At 38.7% G+C, this 18,367-nt stretch overlaps 2 protein-coding genes across 4 annotated transcripts; one reads left to right on the forward strand and one right to left on the reverse strand.

The window, feature by feature from the left end:
- The first annotated feature begins 618 nt into the window (after positions 1-618).
- On the forward strand, positions 619-3,099 carry LOC127420413 (cell division control protein 42 homolog). Of its 3 annotated transcripts, XM_051662693.1 has the most exons (6): positions 619-912; positions 1,292-1,431; positions 1,643-1,715; positions 2,443-2,543; positions 2,668-2,865; positions 2,962-3,099. In XM_051662693.1, exons 1-6 carry the CDS (start codon positions 870-872, stop codon positions 3,049-3,051), a joined length of 645 nt encoding a protein of 214 aa, XP_051518653.1. In that variant the 5' UTR covers positions 619-869; the 3' UTR covers positions 3,052-3,099. The 3 variants fall into 3 exon arrangements, with proteins under 3 accessions (XP_051518653.1, XP_051518652.1, XP_051518654.1); XM_051662692.1 differs by having other exon boundaries at positions 2,668-3,056; XM_051662694.1 differs by lacking the exon at positions 2,443-2,543 and having other exon boundaries at positions 1,643-1,711; positions 2,668-3,056.
- Positions 3,100-4,842: 1,743 nt separating this feature from the next.
- LOC127420406 (F-box only protein 44-like) lies at positions 4,843-11,710 on the reverse strand. Its single transcript, XM_051662680.1, has 6 exons — positions 11,038-11,710; positions 10,653-10,911; positions 6,665-6,779; positions 6,436-6,531; positions 6,172-6,307; positions 4,843-6,010 (listed from the first exon to the last, which is right to left on the reverse strand). Exons 1-6 carry the CDS (start codon positions 11,101-11,103, stop codon positions 5,864-5,866), a joined length of 819 nt encoding a protein of 272 aa, XP_051518640.1. The 5' UTR covers positions 11,104-11,710; the 3' UTR covers positions 4,843-5,863.
- Between the last annotated feature and the right edge of the window lie 6,657 nt (positions 11,711-18,367).

Below are 18,367 nucleotides of genomic sequence, written 5' to 3' on the forward strand. Positions count from 1 at the left end.
CTTGAATCGATTTTGCTTGACAATCCTCATAAGGCTGCGGTTCTCTCGGTTGGTTGTGCATCTTTTTCTTCCACACTTTTTCCTTCCACTCAACTTTCTGTTAACATGCTTGGATACAGCACTCTATGAACAGCCAGCTTCTTTGGCAATGAATGTTTGTGGCTTACCCTCCTTGTGAAGGGTGTCAATGATTGTCTTCTGGACAACTGTCAGATCAGCAGTCTTCCCCATGATTGTGTAGCCTAGTAAACCAAACTGAGAGACCATTTTGAAGGCTCAGGAAACCTTTGCAGGTGTTTTGAGTTGATTAGCTGATTGGCATGTCACCATATTCTAATTTTCTGAGATAGTGAATTGGTGGGTTTTTGTTAAATGTGAGCCAAAATCATCACAATTAAAAGAAACAAAGACTTAAACTACTTCAGTCTGTGTGCATTGAATTTATTTAATACACGAGTTTCACAATTTGAGTTGAATTACTGAAATAAATGAACTTTTCCACGACATTCTAATTTATTGAGATGCACCTGTATTTTGGTTGATATTTGTAGGATACAAATGAGTAGTCTTTAGACTATTTAATCCTGTAACAATATAATAAATTCAATTCTAATTGTATTTGAGAAGTCTCAAGTTTTCCCCCCCTTGATACTCTTAAATTGAAACGAGAAATAAAACGGGACTTTAATTTTGAAATCCGACAGGCAGAAGCGTGTTCTGGATGGACAGACATTGCGAAGTAGTCACCCGATGTAACTTGCTGCTTAAAATTAGATTACAATGTTTAGAGGAAAAGAAAAAATAGTCGTGTATGTTAAGTGTTTACATAGTTCACAACAGACGAGCTTTTCTGTTTTACCTATTTAAACATGTTTCGTCAGTCTGTTGGCTGCCCAGTTGATAAGAAACTAGGTATCTTCTGTAATAAACTTAAACGCCATCTCTGTCAACCGATAGCAAATTGAAAACTTTTTTTCGTTTGCTTCTAGGTTTAGTTTTCTATTGAATTAAGGCCCTTATTTAATCTCAAAATCAACCTGGTTTTTTATTTATAACGTCACCTGTCATTATATTAGCTAAGTCTAACTTCCCAATGAATATAAGTCCCTGAGGTGTTGAAAGTTGTCTTTGAAGCTTATAACATCCAAACTGTGCCTTTGGATCTTAGCTCGGCTTCGGTGAAGTTAAAAGCAAAATCACGTGTATCATACAGTCTATACTGCTAAATGCCTTTGCATGATAGTGAAGTAACACATTTGAAAACTGACTATCACTTACTATTGAATTACAGATTATTTTATACCAGATACCGAAAAACAGCTTGCGACTACAGCAATATCCACAATTAAATGTGTGGTAGTTGGAGATGGTGCCGTGGGTAAAACCTGCCTTTTGATTTCCTTCACAAACAAGTTTCCATCAGTACCAACAGTAAGAATTATTTCCCCCCGTTCATTTAAAAACGCATGGAGTGTTTTAATGTTCTTCTTGCTATCCTAACCTTTGTCCCTATTATCAGTGATAAACAATGAACTATTGAGAACACAAATACAATCAGTTGATGTCGAATAGTTTCACTGCAACACATTAGAAGCTTCTATCAAGGTAGTGTCAGTTAAATTGTTTTCATGTTCTTTTTCAGGTGTTTGACAGCTGTGCTGTGACTGTAATGATAGATGGTGAACCTTACACCATTGGATTATTTGATGCTGTAGGTATGATGTTGCCCATTTAAAAATGACCATTAAAAAGTGTACTTTTAAAGGGTTTTTCTCAGCAAAGATATCAAGAACCAGCTTTAAAGGAATATTCTGGGTTGAATACAAGTTAAGCTCAATCGACAGCATTTGTGGAATAATGTTGATTACCACATCAATTCATTTAGCCGAAAACTCCCACCCACCACAAAAAATTGGGTTACAGTAAGACGCATGCAATAGAAGTGAATGGGGCCGATCTGTAGATGTTTAAGGGATAGTTCACCCACAAATTCAACATTTCTCATCATTTACTCACTCTCATGCCATCCCAGATGTGTATGACTTTCTTCTACAGAACACAAAGATTTTTAGAAGAATATCTCAGCTTTGTTAGTCCATTCAGTATAAGTGAATGGTGGCCAGAACTTTGATGGTCCAAAAAGCACGTAAAGGCAGCGTAAAAGTAATCCAACTTCAGTGGTTAAATCCATGTCTTCTGAATCTATCTGATAGAGGTGTGTGTGTGTGTGTGTGTCACAAATGCTGTCGATGGGATATTCCTGGAGTTGTTTACCTTGTTAATTTATTACCCTCAAAATTCAGTCAAAGGGATAAATATTAAATCTACCCCAATGTAACCACTCAAATATTGGGTATATACATCGTCGTATAGCACAATTTACAAAAATGATTCACACACACACCTAAATATTCCAATTAAAACTATTTTAATATTTTGTAGGTCAGGATCAATTACGGCCCCTAAGCTATCCTCAAACAGACGTCTTCTTGGTTTGTTTCTCTGTAGTTTCTCTGTCCTCATTTGAAAATGTGAAAGAAAAGGTGTGTCTCCCTGAATTCAAAGAGATAGATGATGTTTCTTCTGGAAAATGTTGACTTTAAATGTACAATAATTTGGAATAGTTTATTTTTGATAACAATAAGTAATTCACCATTTTAAATGCAGTGGGTGCCTGAAATAACCTATCACTGCCCGAAAACCCCTTTCCTGCTGGTTGGAACCCAGATTGATCTAAGAGATGACCCTTCAACTATTGAAAGGCTTGCAAAAAACAAACAAAAGCCGATTAAACCAGAGATAGCAGAGAAACTAGCCAGGGACTTAAAGGCAGTGAAATATGTTGAATGTTCTGCTCTAACACAGGTGGGTATGCTTGACAACATGTTCTTTCTATTAAATCCTTGGTTTGTGTGCTTTAATTTGCATAACAAAGAAATCTACCTTTTCCCTTTGTTATAGAAAGGACTGAAGAATGTATTTGATGAGGCAATATTAGCAACTCTAGAACCCCACGTGTACCAGAGGAAACGAAAATGTGTTATTTCATGAGGTGGACAGAGCAGCCTCTTCAAAGATGTTTTTTATTTTTCCACAGGCTTAAGAATCATCCCTGATACAACCAAAGCTTACATCAGGAAAGCCAACACAATACCTTTTAATCAATTCTTTTTTTTTGGTATACCATGTTAAATGTATGCTGACTTTACTCTCTTTTATGATACCAAAATGCCATAACTTCATCACACAATAGTTGAAAACAGGTTGTGGTATGGTAGATCTTAGCTTTGACAAAGAATTTGCATATGTAGCAGTTACGCATATTTAATTATGATTTTTACAGTATAAGCATGTACAATATCACAATGTGGATAAGAGATAAATACATGTTGTTGGAACATATTGAATTTCAGACAAGCTCTTAATGATAGCCCTCCTTATTAGTGCTATTTTGCAAAAAACAGTCAGTTATTAATGGTATGAATATGTATTTTAATGTACACAAAATATTAATAAGACTTTGTCCCTAACAAAAACTTAGAAAGAAAACAATGAACAGTGCTGCTCTGCTTCAAGTTACAATAAGCAACCTAGTCTCATAGAATGAACGTTACTAAAACTACATTTTTGCAAACTGAGTTTTACGTGCCGCTTTCTACAACCCCAGTTCCAAAAAAGTTGGGACCGTATGAAAAATGCTAATAAAAAAAAATTAAATAAAGAGTGATTTGTATATTATATTCACCCTTTGCTATATTGAAAGCACTACAGCTACACATTATATGATGTTTTACCTTGTGAATTTCATTGTAATTTTTACATTTACAGTAATTTCAAATCAAATGATTGCAACATGCTCCAAAAAAGTTGGGACAGTCAAGTGTTCACCACTGTGAAACATCACCATTTCTTCTAATAACACTTATTAAGCATTTGGGCACTGTAGACACAAGTTTGTTAAGTTTAGAAAGTGAAATTGTTCCCCATTCATCCATTATGTAGGTCTTTGGCTACACAATAGTACGGGGTCTTCATTGTTTTATGGGGTGCTGCATAATGCACCACACATTCTCAACTGGAGACAGATCAGGACAGCAGGTAGGACAATCTAGCACCAGCACTCTCTGCTCACACAACCATGCACTTGAAATTTGGGCAGTATGTGGTTTGAAGTTGTCCTGCTGGAAAATGCAGGGACGTCCCTGGAAAAGATGGTGCTGGATGGCAGTATATGCTGCTCCAAAATTTTTACATATCTGTCTGCATTAATGGTGTTAACACAGATGTGTGAGTTACCCATGCCATGGGCACTGACACATCCCTGGCCTATACAGACACTGGCTTTGGATGCAGCGGCGAGTGGTGTTGACTAACAAAGGTTTACTAAAGTTATCCCAAGCCCATGTTCATGATATCCATTACAGATGAATGATGTTTTTTAAGACAGTGACGTCTGAGGGATTAGAGATCACGCGCATTCAGAAGTGGTTTCGCCTCGCCCTTTACGCACCAAGATTTGACCATATTCCTTGAATCTTTTAACTATATTGTGCACTGTAGAGGGTGAAGTGCCCCAAATCCTTCCAATTTGTCTTTGGGGAACATTGTTCTCAAAGTGCTGGATTATTTGCTGAAGCATCAGTTGGCAAATTGACAAGTCTTGAACGATCCTTGCTCTTGAAGGACTAGGCTGTTTTTGGAGGCTCCTTATATACTATGACACGATTGCCTCACCTGTTTAACATCTCCACGGTATGACGGCTGATTATGACTTTATAAACATATTTTTCACTGTATTGCTCACTGCTATGTTATTATATCAACACACTTTTACTCTAAAGCCACATTTGAAAAACAATACATGTTAATGCTTTTATTAAAGACCCACCAACATTTACACAACTATTCCAACATCATTAGCTTTGCTCTAGCTCACCTGGTAGAGTGTTGGACTTTGGACTCGGAAACCGAGCCACAAGCCCATCCAAGGACTCTCGAAACAAAAGTGAAGTGAAAGTGCCATAGAAGAGACACAAAATGACGTGGTTGCTTCAGTTAATGTGCTTTTCATGTCGAATTTGCTTTTAAAACACTATTGGTTAGGTTTAGGTTAAAGTTTTAGGTTAGGGAGGTCCATTTTACTAATTTCTTCCATCTAATATTCACCTTAAAAACCTTGTCTGATTACAACATCATTTCACTCTCTTTTGGCACCCCCCCCATCCCCCCCCCGCCGCAGGATATTTTACTGGGAAACTGCAGCCAAACGTATAATGAAGCACGTAACTTTGGTTTGTAAAAATGTTGCCATTGTCACGTACATTTCATGAGATCAGGCTGACAATAACATACTGTTCAATGTGCTTCTTTTTACCAGTACAACACAGTATTTGTTGGAAGAGAATAAGAAACAGCATGGATTAGTGAGAAAGGAGGACCAAGAAGTATTTTTAAATATAAATAACTGAATATTGATTTAAGATGTAGTGGAAATAAATGTACAATATTGTGAGATGCACAATTTTCTTGCGAAACATTCACCATTAAAACAACAGTTCAACCCAAAAAATAAATGTTTATAATCATTGATTAACCTCACATTGTTCTAAACCTGTATGACTTTCTTCCATAGAACATAAAAACAGATGTTAGGCACAGTCTCGACGTTCACTTTCATTGCATCTTTTTCCATACAATTAAAGTGAATGTTGACTGAGGCCTTACATTTTTTGTGTTCCATAAAGTGAGTTAAACAGGTTTAGAAGAACATGAGGGGGAGTAAATGAGAGTGAGATTTTATTTTTTTTATCTTTGGGTGAACTATCCCTTTATAACTCAGAGAACAAAGCGAGAATGGACAGCACTATATCTCTGCAGCTGGACAGATCTCCACACTACTATTAGTGATCCGTATTCCATACCAGCCTGCCCAGTACTGTGTATCCTTCCCTCCATGAGTAAAACGGATAAACCGAACCCCAGGACCATAATCCTTAAAGACATGTGTCATCTGAAAGAAAAAGAAAAAGAAAAAAAACAATACAGTAAGAAGGAAGTGGTCAGTCTGTTCAATTGATATTCAGTTGTTTATATAGTTAATTGGAGGATCTCTAGATTGTATCATTTCTGGACATACATTTTTTTTTCTTTCTTTTTTGTTATTCTACTCACTTGACACCACTGCTGATCGTTCCACTGTGGAAAGAACACTGGTTCAGGCTGATAGGTACTCATCACTTTCTTCTTCTGATCAAGCAACTCTACACAAATCTCATACTGACTTCCACAGTCCCAGCGTGGCGCATACCTGAACAGACGAGAAGTCAAATAAATATGCTTTCATCTTAGAAACACATTTGTACATTTGGTATAATAAACTAGCCAGCTATGATATTCTGGCATAAGAGATAAATGGGAAGGGAAGTAAAAGCTCACCAGTCTGTTATTTTGATATCAGGTTGTAAGTGATCCATGAAAGCAGGACTGTAGCCTTCTTTTTTTAAATCAATGAGCTGCTGCTTCATACATAAGCTGAGAGTAAAGTTTAAGCATAAAGTAGTTCATGTACAGACTCATAAAAGGTCTAAAACTGAATGAAAATAGCATTTTATTTCAGTTTGACTTTTTGACTTGACTTCTGATGAATCAAGAATATCAAACTTACTAGTAAGATGTGACGAAGCATTTAGGGACTGTGTTATTTGGAATTTCTACAGAATTATCTTCTATTTTCCAGCGGTCACCACCATTCTGTACAATCTTCCATCCATTTAATTCATCTATTAAGAACATCAGAAAAGAGTACAGCAAAAGAACAGTTTTAAGTTAGTTTGGGTTTTAGGCTTTGGTTCTGCATAAATGAAATGTGAATTGTGCATCAGCTGTTATATCTAGAAAAGGTTACTAACATTTGTTGACACAAAACTCGTATGATTAATGATGTGCATTTTTCCCCTTCAATTTAGTTATACCATACTGTGGTAATATGTAAGGAAAGAGTCGTCAGTTTTAAAGCTGACAGAACTTTTTCTGTGTTAAAAGGATAGTTCTCCCAAAAATGAAAATTCCCTCATTGTTTACTCACCCTCATGACATTCCAGATGTGTATGACTTTCTTCTGCAGAACATGAATATTTTTAGAAGAATATTTCAGCTATGTAGGTCCATACAATGCAAATGCAAGTGAATGGTGATCAGAACTTTGTAGCTCCAAAAATCACAAAGGAAACATAAAAATAATTCATAAGACTCCAGTGGTTAAATCTATACCTTCAGAAGCGATATGATAGATGTAGGTTAGAAATAGATCAAAATTTAAGTCATTTTCACTTTCAGATGTGAAAGTGAAACTAAAAAGGCACCACATGTGGCTTTCAGATGTGAAAGTGGAGATTTAGAGTAAAAAAAGCACTTACATTTTGATATGTTTCTCACCCACATCTATCATAATGCTACAGATATGGATTTAACCACTGGAGTCACATGGATTACTTTTATGCTGCCTTTATGTGTTTTTTTTTGGAGATACAAAGGTCTGATCACAATTCACTTGCATTGTGTGGACCTACAGAGCGGAGATATTCTTCTAAAAATCTTTGTGTTCTGCTGAAGAAAGAAAGTCATACACATCTGGGAAGGCACGAGAGTGAGTAAATGATGAGATCATTTTCATTTTTGGGTGAACTATACCTTGAAAATACTTTCTTCTTTCCCAGCTTAATATAAAGAGACAATTCATAGGTTAATATTCTCGAAAACTAAACACTAGCTGTGTCTGATTTCGCCCCCTATCCACTATATAGTGCACTATTTTGGTGTTGGACATTTTATAGTGGTTTCCAAATTCGTTCCCTACATTTGTTCACTCATTCTTACCCACAATGCACTCTGATTTCTAGTGTACAGCTGATGTACACTCGCCGTCGCTATCTTGATCATAATTCACCATGGGGAGGACTGACGTGCAGGGAGAGAGAGGGAGTGCGAGAGACGCCAGTTTACAGCTTAATTCATTTCATGCTGGCTGTATTGTTTTACTTTTTGACATATTGGAGTTGATTAAAAATAACAATAAAATATAGCAATCCAAAATCATACAAATAAACTGAACAATTTATGATTTATTTATATAGATGAAAATATATCTGATATGATTATCTTTTTTCCATTAATGCCAAGTGATTTATTTCTTCACTTACAGTTGAAGTTTACATACACCTTAGCCAAATACATTTAATCTCAGTTTTTCACAATTCCTGACATTTAATCATAGAAAATATTCCCTGTCTTAGATCTGTAAGGCTCACTACTTTATTTTAAGAATGTGAAATGTCAGAAGAGAATGATTTATTTCAGCTTTTATTTCTTTCATCACATTCCCAGTGGTTCAGAAGTTTACATACACTTTGTTAGTATTTGGTAGCATTACCTTTAAATTGTTTAACTTGGGTCAAACACTTTGGGTAGCCTTCCACAAGCATCTCACAATATGTTGCTGGAATTTTGTCCAATTCCTCCAGACAGAACTGGTGTAACTGAGTCAGGTTTGTAGGCCTAATTGCTCGCACATGCTTTTTCAGTTATGCCCACAAATCTTCTACTGGATTGAGGTCAGGTCTTTGTGATGGCCACTCCAATACCTTGACTTTTTTGTCCTTAAGCCATTTTGCCACAACTTTGGAGGTATGCTTGGTGTCTGCTTGTCAGGAAGTCCAGGATCCAGCTGCACAGCGAGCTGTTTAAGCCCAGAGCCCGGAGTTTCTCATCAAGCTTGGAGGGCACTATGGTGTTGAATGCTGAGCTGTAGTCTACAAACAGCAGGTGGGAGAGAGCAGTGTGTAGTGTAGATGCAATGGCATCATCAGTGGAGATGTTGTTGCCGTAAGCAAACTGCAGTGGCTCCAGTGAGATAGGCAGCACAGAGCACAAGTAATCTCTGATTAGTCTCTCAAAGCATTTGCTGATGATGGGGGTCAGAGCAACAGGATGCCAGTCATTTAAGCAAGTGATTTTGGATTGCTTTGGTACAGGCACAATGGTGGACGTTTTAAAGCATGTGGGGACCACAGACAAGGAGAGGGAAAGGTTGAAAATGTCCGTAAAAACACCAGCCAGTTGGAGAGACGGAGAGTGAACTAACCTCTGTAGCTTCGGCCGCGAGAGCTCTCTCCGTGAGTGCGGTGTTATTTCCCTCGAAACGAGCATAAAAAGTATTTAGCTCATCTGGGAGAGAGGCAGCGGTGTTCACAGCGGAGTTTTTATTCCCTTTGAAGTCTGTGATGATATTAATTCCCTGCCACATGTTTCTAGAGTCGGTGGCTTGTTTATGCTCCTCCGCATTCCTAGAATTAAAAGTGGAGGTCCGTGCATTAAGTGCCACACGAACATCACTATTAATCCATGGTTTCCGGTTGGGGTAGATCCATATTGTTTTGGTCGGTACAACATCCTCTATGCACTTCCTGATGAAACAAGTTACGCTATCAGCGTAGAGTTCGATGTCGTCATTGGAGGCGGACCGGAACATCTCCCAGTCCACGTGATCAAAACAGTCTTGTAGCATAGAATCTGACTGGTCTGACCAGCACTGGATCGTTCTGCGGGCGGGTGCTTCCTGTTTCAGTTTCTTTTGATTTCCCATGATGTCAAGCAATGAGGCACGAAGTTTGAAGGTAGGCCTTAAAATACATCCACAGGTACACCTCCAATTGACTCCAATTAGCCTATAAGAAGCTACTTGGCTAATTGCCTAAAGGCTTGACATAATTATCTGGAATTTTACAAGCTGCATAAAGGCACAGTTAACTTAGTGTATGTAAACTTCTGACCCACTGGAATTGTGATGTAGTCAATTAAAAGTGAAAATCTGTCTGTAAACAGCTGTTGGAAAAATGACTTGCGTCATGCACAAAGTAGATGTCATAAACGACTTGCCAAAACTACAGTTTGCTAACATAAAATCTGCGGAGTGCTTAAAAAATTAGTTTTAATGACCTCAACTTAAGTGTATGTAAACTTCTGACTTCAACTGTATTCAATAAGGTGACTGCGCACAGTGGAAATTATTCAAATATTCAGTTATCACACATACGTATTCGTCTAACAATCAATGGATGTTGTTATTAATAACTTTAGTGTACTGTATTACAGTCGCATGAAGGCACTTTGCGCACGTTATCTCTTATCAGTGCTCAGAAAGATTTATTGTATATATACCATTTTATAATTATAACAAGTATTATTATTGTTGTTATTATAATTATTGTTATCCTACATGTAAGATAAAAGTACATATGTGACATTAATTGTTTCTGCGTCATCTCCAGTGCCCTGATTTAGGGCACTCACAAGACATCCACTATATAGGAAATAGTGAATGAGTGAACAATTGATCGATTTTGGACACATCTACTGTGTCTCTGTGACACTATGAAAATTCCTGTTTGATTGGAGCCACCAGCTTAGACCCGCCCCAACAACATTACTCGACCAATGGCGTGAGTTGGGGGTGGAACTACTTAAGTTGTGTTTGAACAACTTAAGATAAGGGGTGTATTCAGACAGCTGTTTTGAAAATATTGCTTATTTTTGCATTTCAAAAGTGTACTTCTTTATCATAACACGGCATATTTTGAGTCCTGTTGCTGGCTCACCTTCTGCTCTGGGATTCTTGAGCATGTTATGTCGTTTCTTAGCTAAAAAGTAAAACATCCGCCAGTTGGCCGGGGGTCTGGAGGCGTCGCACGGCTGGAGGCCTTCTCTCCGACAGCGCTCTTTCCAGTGAGCAGCACTGTCCACCAGCTCCTTCCACTCATGACACACCAACCGACAGACTCGAACCACCTGCTGTGCTGGCAGATTCAGTAAGATCTCCTCAACGACTGCTAGAGGGAAAGCTTGCACACTTGTGTACTAGTAGGGAAACAAAGACGTGTTTTCAGTCCAAAGTCAATTTCCGCAATATGTCACAGAGAGAGAGATGGAGATATTATTCTGTAAGACATCTTCCTAAATGATACCAAGCACTCAGCGACTTACTGCATCTGTTCTGAGTTCATGCTCCCTCGAAGTAACATGGATGTGTTCACTCATTGACTGACCCATCCTTGTTTTTTAAAACGATAGCATTACGTGTCTGGTCCTGCTGCTTTACGGGGAAAACACGGAAGTAACTTCTCATGCTCTGACGATACTACAGTATCACCAACTGGAACATTAACAATAGCAGCTAAGCATTGCACACTAGCCAAACATCGTTTCTCTCAGCGTTTACGGTAATGAAGTGACTCAAATAACGATTCTAAATACGGCAGCACTGTCATCTGCTTTAGAAAAACTGGAAAATGCCTGGAAGAGGATGACTGTGCCGTTAAAGCTTTTCGTTTAAGCCGTTTGAGATATTCCATTAGTCACCATGTCCTCGACATCCAAGCTACTGAATCTTAATCACATTCTTAGGATTCACGTATTTTACAAAAGTATTCTCAAGTATTCTCCATGAGCACTTAACCAGTCATTTAAAAAAAAAAAAAAAAAAATCTGTTGCACTTTATTCTGTTTTGAATACTATTATGATGCTATAGTGATACTTTGAAATACAGCACTTTTCATACCACTGTCTCCTAAGATGATTCACTTATGTTTTCCTCTCTTGTAAGTCGCTTTGGATAAAAGCGTCTGCCAAATGAATAAATGTAAGACATCACAACAAAACGCTTGTTGATGACGTACTGACTCCGCCTACAACCAAAGAGAGTTTACCCAGAGCCATTGAAAAAGAGAGTTGCGACACTCTTTGATCTCGCCGACACGCGATCACGTGGTTCATGTAGCTCTCAATAGTTCCAAACAAATCCGCGTTTGTATGGTTTCGGCGGGACAGATAGCAGCACCAACTAGATTTACAGAAATGTTCGGTATATTAACACATAATGTCCATTGGTTGCTGGTGTGTTGTATCATTTATATGTCTGCTACTATATTATTATTATTTACATTTATTTATATTATCGTATAAAACAAGGCAGCAGTATTGTGAAGCAGAGCTAGAAATGGCTATGCTAGCTACCGTACTGTAGCCTACTGAGGACTATTGTTTTACTTTACATTTAACGTTAGACTGTTTAAGTAAATGGGACTTGTTAAACACTTTCTTTTATTAATTAGCCTATATTACAATTTACTACGTTGATGATACTTATATTTATAGTACTCGATGCAATGACAAAGTTAAATCTAATCTAAATATCAATCACACCAGCAACTGCTCAATTTAAGCCAAGAAAGGATTTTGGTCAATATACAGAATATACAAGGCAACCAATTGCATTCAGTAAAACATTTTATTATACAATATGTCCAGTGAGAAGGTAAAGGTTGTTCCCCCACCCATGGTCAGATCCGGTGAGCTAGATCAGTGGTCTTCAACCTTGGTCCTCGAGTACCCCTGCCCTGCATGTTTTATATGTTTCCCTCTTCCAATACACCTGAATCAAATGAATGGGTCATAATCAGGCTTCTGCAGAGCTCGATGACAACCAAGTAATTTGAATCAGCTATTGCTTACGTTAGCTACTAGTGCTAACTGCATTTAGAATCTAACGATCTGTTGATAAACTTTAACTAAAGCTGGCTACATAAAATACCACTATTGACTAAATTGATAAGAGGTCCACTAATGCTTGAAATATGGAAAAAAAATAAAAATAAAAAACAGTCATTTCATCAACTTAACAGCGAGCGTGCTTCGGAAACACTGAAAATGAATGCGGTTGCAAGTTGGAACTATACAATGTTTGCAACTATTGGTCAGACCATGACACGCGTTACTTCCGCATTCTTCAATTACAACAGACGTCTATGGGAGTGTCGCAACTCTCTTTTTCAATGGATCTGTGTTTACCCCAAGACGGACCACTTGTATGGACCCTTAAAACATTTCCGGGTGTTGGAACAGGGAAGTAAACGATTATAGGGTAAACTTTGATAGTGGTGAACGGGAGACCACAGCAAATATAATTTGTCCTTACCCCTTTGGTCCAACATCAAAAGGAAAACACCACTATTACATTTCCAAAACTTTCCAAATAAAGAAAAAAATTGAGAGTAATGGATTAAGACTGTCAGAAGCACTGACTTGCACAGAACGGGGGCAGCAGAGGCACAAGCTTGCCCCTTTCATTCACAAATGTAAAGGTGCCTTTTTGGTTGTCCAGAAAAATGTGAGAAATTTTAATGTTAAAATAGTAAAAAATAAAATTAAAATCTCATCATAATCTCAATAACAGTAATAATGTGTTATTATGAGATTGCTTTGTAAATCACAGGCGTATTAAAGAAAATTAAGCAGAGGTTCCTTTAAGAGCGCGTGCTACAGCAGATCGGGGGCGGATTCCAATCACAAGTGATCCTCCCTATGCCCTATACTCACTCTTACCCTTGAAGTGGGTACTTCTGGAGGGCAACTGTCCAGCAGAGTTTAGCTCCAACCCTAATAAAAAAAACTGGGCAACTAATCAAGGTCTCCAGGATTACTTGAAAAAATTAAGGGCAGGTGTGATTGATTAGGGTTGGAGCTAAACTCTGAAGGACAGTGGCCCTCCAGGAGCAGGGTTCCCCACCCTTGCTCTAAAGGAAACATTACTGTATGAATGTACCCTTCACAATCAGTCTTGTGGAAAGGCCCTCCAAGAAAATATTCATTTTGAACGAGCTTTCGAGTGGCATCCCCTCCTGCAGCAGTGCCTTCAGGGAAGCAAAAAATGCAATTTTGAATTTACCCCTAAGTGCTGTTACCTCAGAGGAGTAACAGGTCAGATAAAAAGTCCACTCCATGTATTGTGTTGTAAGTTCATCAAAATAATATATATATGTGTATATATATATATATATATATATATATATACACACACACACACACACACACACACACACACACACACACACACACACATGCATAACTAAAAGAGCCACTAACTTGTTCACGTCTTTTTAAAGATGCCATTCCGTAAGTGTTCATTATATCAGCACGAGAGCTGCATTCATTGTCTGGGCTGCGCCCACGCAGAGACAGTCCCCTTAGAGACAGACTGCCGTCACTGTGAGGGCATCGGTCTCAAGACGCTTCGCTCGCGAATCGCCCTCGTTCTGAGGAACAGAGCACAGCGGATGAGCCAGAATTGGTCGGTTATAAATACAATTTGACAGGCTAGAGCACTGTCCATGAGACGCCTTTACGCACTGAAATGAAATGTGTTCACTAATTGGTGCGTTTCACACGACAAAGACCCAGTGAACTGCCCATACCTGCAATTTGTACATTTCTTTAAGAGCGATTGGACGCAGGGCTCACTCCGTCAGTGCTCAAAGTTTATGTGCTTTCTCTTAAGACCACATTACTGCTGGCTTTGGCCTCAGTAAAACGGGTCGGTAATTTGCAAGCACTGTCAGTTGACAATTCATGTCTGGAGTTTGGTCCGGGTTTTTCAAAAACCACTGTCAAACCCAGAGAATGCTATGTACCTAAGGTTCTAACCACATCCTTCAGAGCGCAATTGGTGTTAAAGTACACTCAGCTAGAGGTGTGGCCTCTTCATGGGCATGGACGAATGGTGTGTCCTTACAAGACGTATGTTTTGCAGCAGGATGGTCTTCTCAAAACACATTTGCAAGGTTTTACAACCTAGACGTAATGTCTCTCTCATAGCAAGTCATCTCTGTCTAGAGCACTTGCTATTTCATTGGCCAAACATACTGTATACTTATGCCCCTCTTTTGAAGTATGGGCTCCCTGACTTTTTACACAACCGCCTGCATTCAGACCGTTGTATTTCTAAAAAGTCACAGACACTTTCATTACAAATAAACTTCCTTCCCGACTGGGTTTGTGAAGGGGTTAATTCATACTATATGACTATAGTTCATATATCCATTCTGAGTGTTCCCCTCCTGGCACACCATGAGGGTCATTCACTTGCGGCATACTCCATACGTCCCGTAGGACTGCGGTGCCATGTTTCCTCTCTGGAAGGTTATATCGTATAATACGGCATGATGGGACTCTGTTCCCCATAGCGTCAGCTTCCTGACGCAATGTCAAGTGTACTGAGTCATAAGGGAACGTTTCGGTTTCATACGGTATGTAACCTCGGTTGATAAAATCTATCATTAAAGACTATCTACTGTCATGTATGTGCCATTATAATGGATGCTACATCCCTCAATGCCCTAGTACTTATAAAATAAAAAAAGTATGACTGATAAAAATAGACCATGACAGAAATTTAACAGAGAGTGATGAATAAATAATTTTTTGGGGCAACCTCTGAACATGATGCTACACAAACATCCCCAATAATTTAATCTCAACACAAAACACCACTAAGATGTGAACATCCACCTCAAAAAGCACAAGTGACCGTGAAAGTAAACCACAAAGGGTGTCGTCAAAGAGTGTGCATATTATCTCACTAACTCGAATGAACAGCATAACAAAACTAATCAATATTTAGCAGTCATTGATATCTAATACAAACCAATGCATCAACAACACAACACCTCAGCGCAATGGCATACAGTTCATTGAAATGAAGAATGGTGCTTAACTAATCCAACCAACAGCACATTAGAAAAATGTAGTTCACTACGCAGGTCTGCAGTCAAGAGTGGTAACTTCCAATGCTTATGTCAACAGCTTGACTGAAGATGATCGAAGCTTTTGATTGGCTCAGGGGCAATGGCAATCGAGCCCCTCAGGCCATCGTTGAATGCTCGTTGCACATGCGCATGACGTTCTCCAGATTTCCGTTGATTCGAGGATGAAGGGCTAGCCCCACGCACAGCAAATTATTAAATGGCTTTTACGCAACATACCTTAATAATAATAGAATTTCTCAAAATAATATCTACTTTTTTTCTTGTATAATGGACATAAAACACGTTAAAGTTGCGGAAAATATATTATTTCTTATAATACATTTATGATGATGCCATGCAATTTGCACAACAGAGCCACTTCTGGTGGGGCTTAGCCCCACTTGCCCCTAATGTAGAGCTGCGGCTGATGGTGACTAAAAAATTTTGTTAATTTGCTTAAAACAAACCATGAAGGGTGAGTATTAATTGACTGTCATATATATATATATAGTGCATCCGCAAAGTATTCACAGCGCTTCACTTTTTCCACATTTTGTTATGTTACAGCCTTATTCCAAAATGGATTAAATTCATTATTTTCCTCAAAATTCTACAAACAATACCCCATAATGACAACGTGAAAGTAGTTTGTTTGAAATCTTTGCAAATTTATTACAAATAAAAAACGGAGAAAAAAAAAAAAAAATCACATGTACATAAGTATTCACAGCCTTTGCCATGACACTCAAAATTGAGCTCAGGTGCATCCTGTTTCCACTGATAATCCTTGAGATGTTTCTACAACTTGATTGGAGTCCACCTGTGGTAAATTCAGTTGATTGGAGATGATTTGGAAAGGCACACACCTGTCTATATAAGGTCCCACAGTTAACAGTGCATGTCAGAGCACAAACCAAGCCATGAAGTCCAAGTAATTTGAGACAGGATTGTATCGAGGCACAGATTTGGGGAAGGGTACAGAAAAATTTCTACAGCATTGAAGGTCCCAATGAGCACAGTGGCCTCCATCATCTGTAAATGGAAGAAGTTTGGAACCACCAGGACTCTTCCTAGAGCTGGCCGCCTGGCCAAACTGAGTAATCGGGGGAGAAGGGCCTTAGTCAGGGAGGTGACCAAGAACCCGATGGTCACTCTGACAGAGCTCCAGCGTTTCTCTGTGGAGAGAGGAGAACCTTCCAGAAGAACAACCATCTCTGCAGCACTCCACCAATCAGGCCTGTATGGTAGAGTGGCCAGACGGAAGCCACTCCTCAGTAAAAGGCACATGACAGCCTGCCTGGAGTTTGCCAAAAGGCACCTGAAGGACTCTCAGACCATGAAAAACAAAGATTGAACTCTTTGGCCTCAATGGCAAGCATCATGTCTGGAGGAAACCAGGCACCGCTCATCACCTGGCCAATACCATCCCTACAGTGAAGCATGGTGGTGGCAGCATCATGCTGTGGGGATGTTTTTCAGCGGCAGAAACTGGGAGACTAGTCAGGATAGAGGGAAAGATGAATGCAGCAATGTACAGAGACATCCTTGATGAAAACCTGCTCCAGAGCACTCTGGACCTTAGACTGGGGCAAAGGTTCATCTTCCAACAGGACAACGACCCTAAGCACACAGCCAAGATAACAAAGGAGTGGATATGGGACAACTCTGTGAATGTCCTTGAGTGGCCCAGCCAGAGCCCAGACTTGAACCCGATTGAACATCTCTGGAGAGATCTGAAAATGGCTGTGCACCGATGCTCCCCATCCAACCTGATGGAGCTTGAGCGGTCCTGCAAAGAAGAATGGGAGAAACTGCCCAAAAATAGGTATGCCATGCTTGTAGCATCATACTCAAAGACTTGAGGTTGTAATTGGTGCCAAAGGTGCTTCAACAAAGTATTGAGCAAAGGCTGTGAATACTTGTGTGGTGTTTTTTTTTTTTTTTTTCCCTTTTTTATTTTTAATAAATTTGCAAAGATTTCAAACTTTCACATTGTCATTATGGGGTATTTTTTGTAGAATTGAGGAAAATAGTTAATTTTAATCCATTTTGGAATAAGGCTGTAACGTAACAATGTGGAAAAAGTGAAGTGCTGTGAATACTTTCTGGATGCACTATATATATATATATATATATATATATATATATATATATATATATATATATATACACACACACACACAAAATTATATTATTGAAATGGTACAGAATTTGAAATAATTTAGCAAAATCATTGGTTTCCATTATCTTTAATGTAGGCATGCCCCTTCCAACGTCACAACTCGTCAACTCTGGTATATAAAAGTCCCTTTCAAGGCAGGTCAGTCCTCGCGGCTATCTTTGGAAAGCCCCCGGGCAGGCTGAGCAGCTATTTCTAGGATACCAGCTAATGCGTGTTCTCGAGTTGATTGACGGGCGCCGTCTGTATCAAGCACATTAATTTATCTCAGAAATTAAAATAATTTAAAATGTCAGTTTAGATCAGATAATCCTGTAATGTTAGAAGTCAGCCAGTATTTACACATTCCCTGAAAGCCAGCAGGAATTATAGCCGATATTTACTTCTGATGCACAGCCCCAGTATATATTGTAGTTCAGTTGTCCATGCAAAGTAAGATACACCCATGTGTGTCTTCATTCTGTCAGGTTTTTCTATCTGTAACATTTAAAAAAGCTCATATGCTTTATGTCCTTTAGACTATTGAGACGTAAGTGTTCCAAAACATTCAGAAAC

The sequence above is a fragment of the Myxocyprinus asiaticus genome, chromosome 29, assembly GCF_019703515.2.
Source record: "Myxocyprinus asiaticus isolate MX2 ecotype Aquarium Trade chromosome 29, UBuf_Myxa_2, whole genome shotgun sequence".
Taxonomy (NCBI): domain Eukaryota; kingdom Metazoa; phylum Chordata; class Actinopteri; order Cypriniformes; family Catostomidae; genus Myxocyprinus; species Myxocyprinus asiaticus.

Bases quoted from the DNA above. Each gene is read 5' to 3' on its own strand.
- LOC127420413 (XM_051662692.1), top strand. From the start codon at position 870: ATGTTTCGTCAGTCTGTTGGCTGCCCAGTTGATAAGAAACTAG. The intron at 913-1,291 runs GTATCTTCTGTA...ATTGAATTACAG, and splicing joins CCCAGTTGATAAGAAACTAG to ATTATTTTATACCAGATACC. The intron at 2,544-2,667 runs GTGTGTCTCCCT...TTTTAAATGCAG, and splicing joins TTGAAAATGTGAAAGAAAAG to TGGGTGCCTGAAATAACCTA.
- LOC127420406 (XM_051662680.1), bottom strand. From the start codon at position 11,103: ATGGGTCAGTCAATGAGTGAACACATCCATGTTACTTCGAGGGAGCAT. The intron at 6,532-6,664 runs GTAAGTTTGATA...CTTTACTCTCAG, and splicing joins TGCTTCGTCACATCTTACTA to CTTATGTATGAAGCAGCAGC. The intron at 6,308-6,435 runs GTGAGCTTTTAC...TCGTCTGTTCAG, and splicing joins GATATCAAAATAACAGACTG to GTATGCGCCACGCTGGGACT.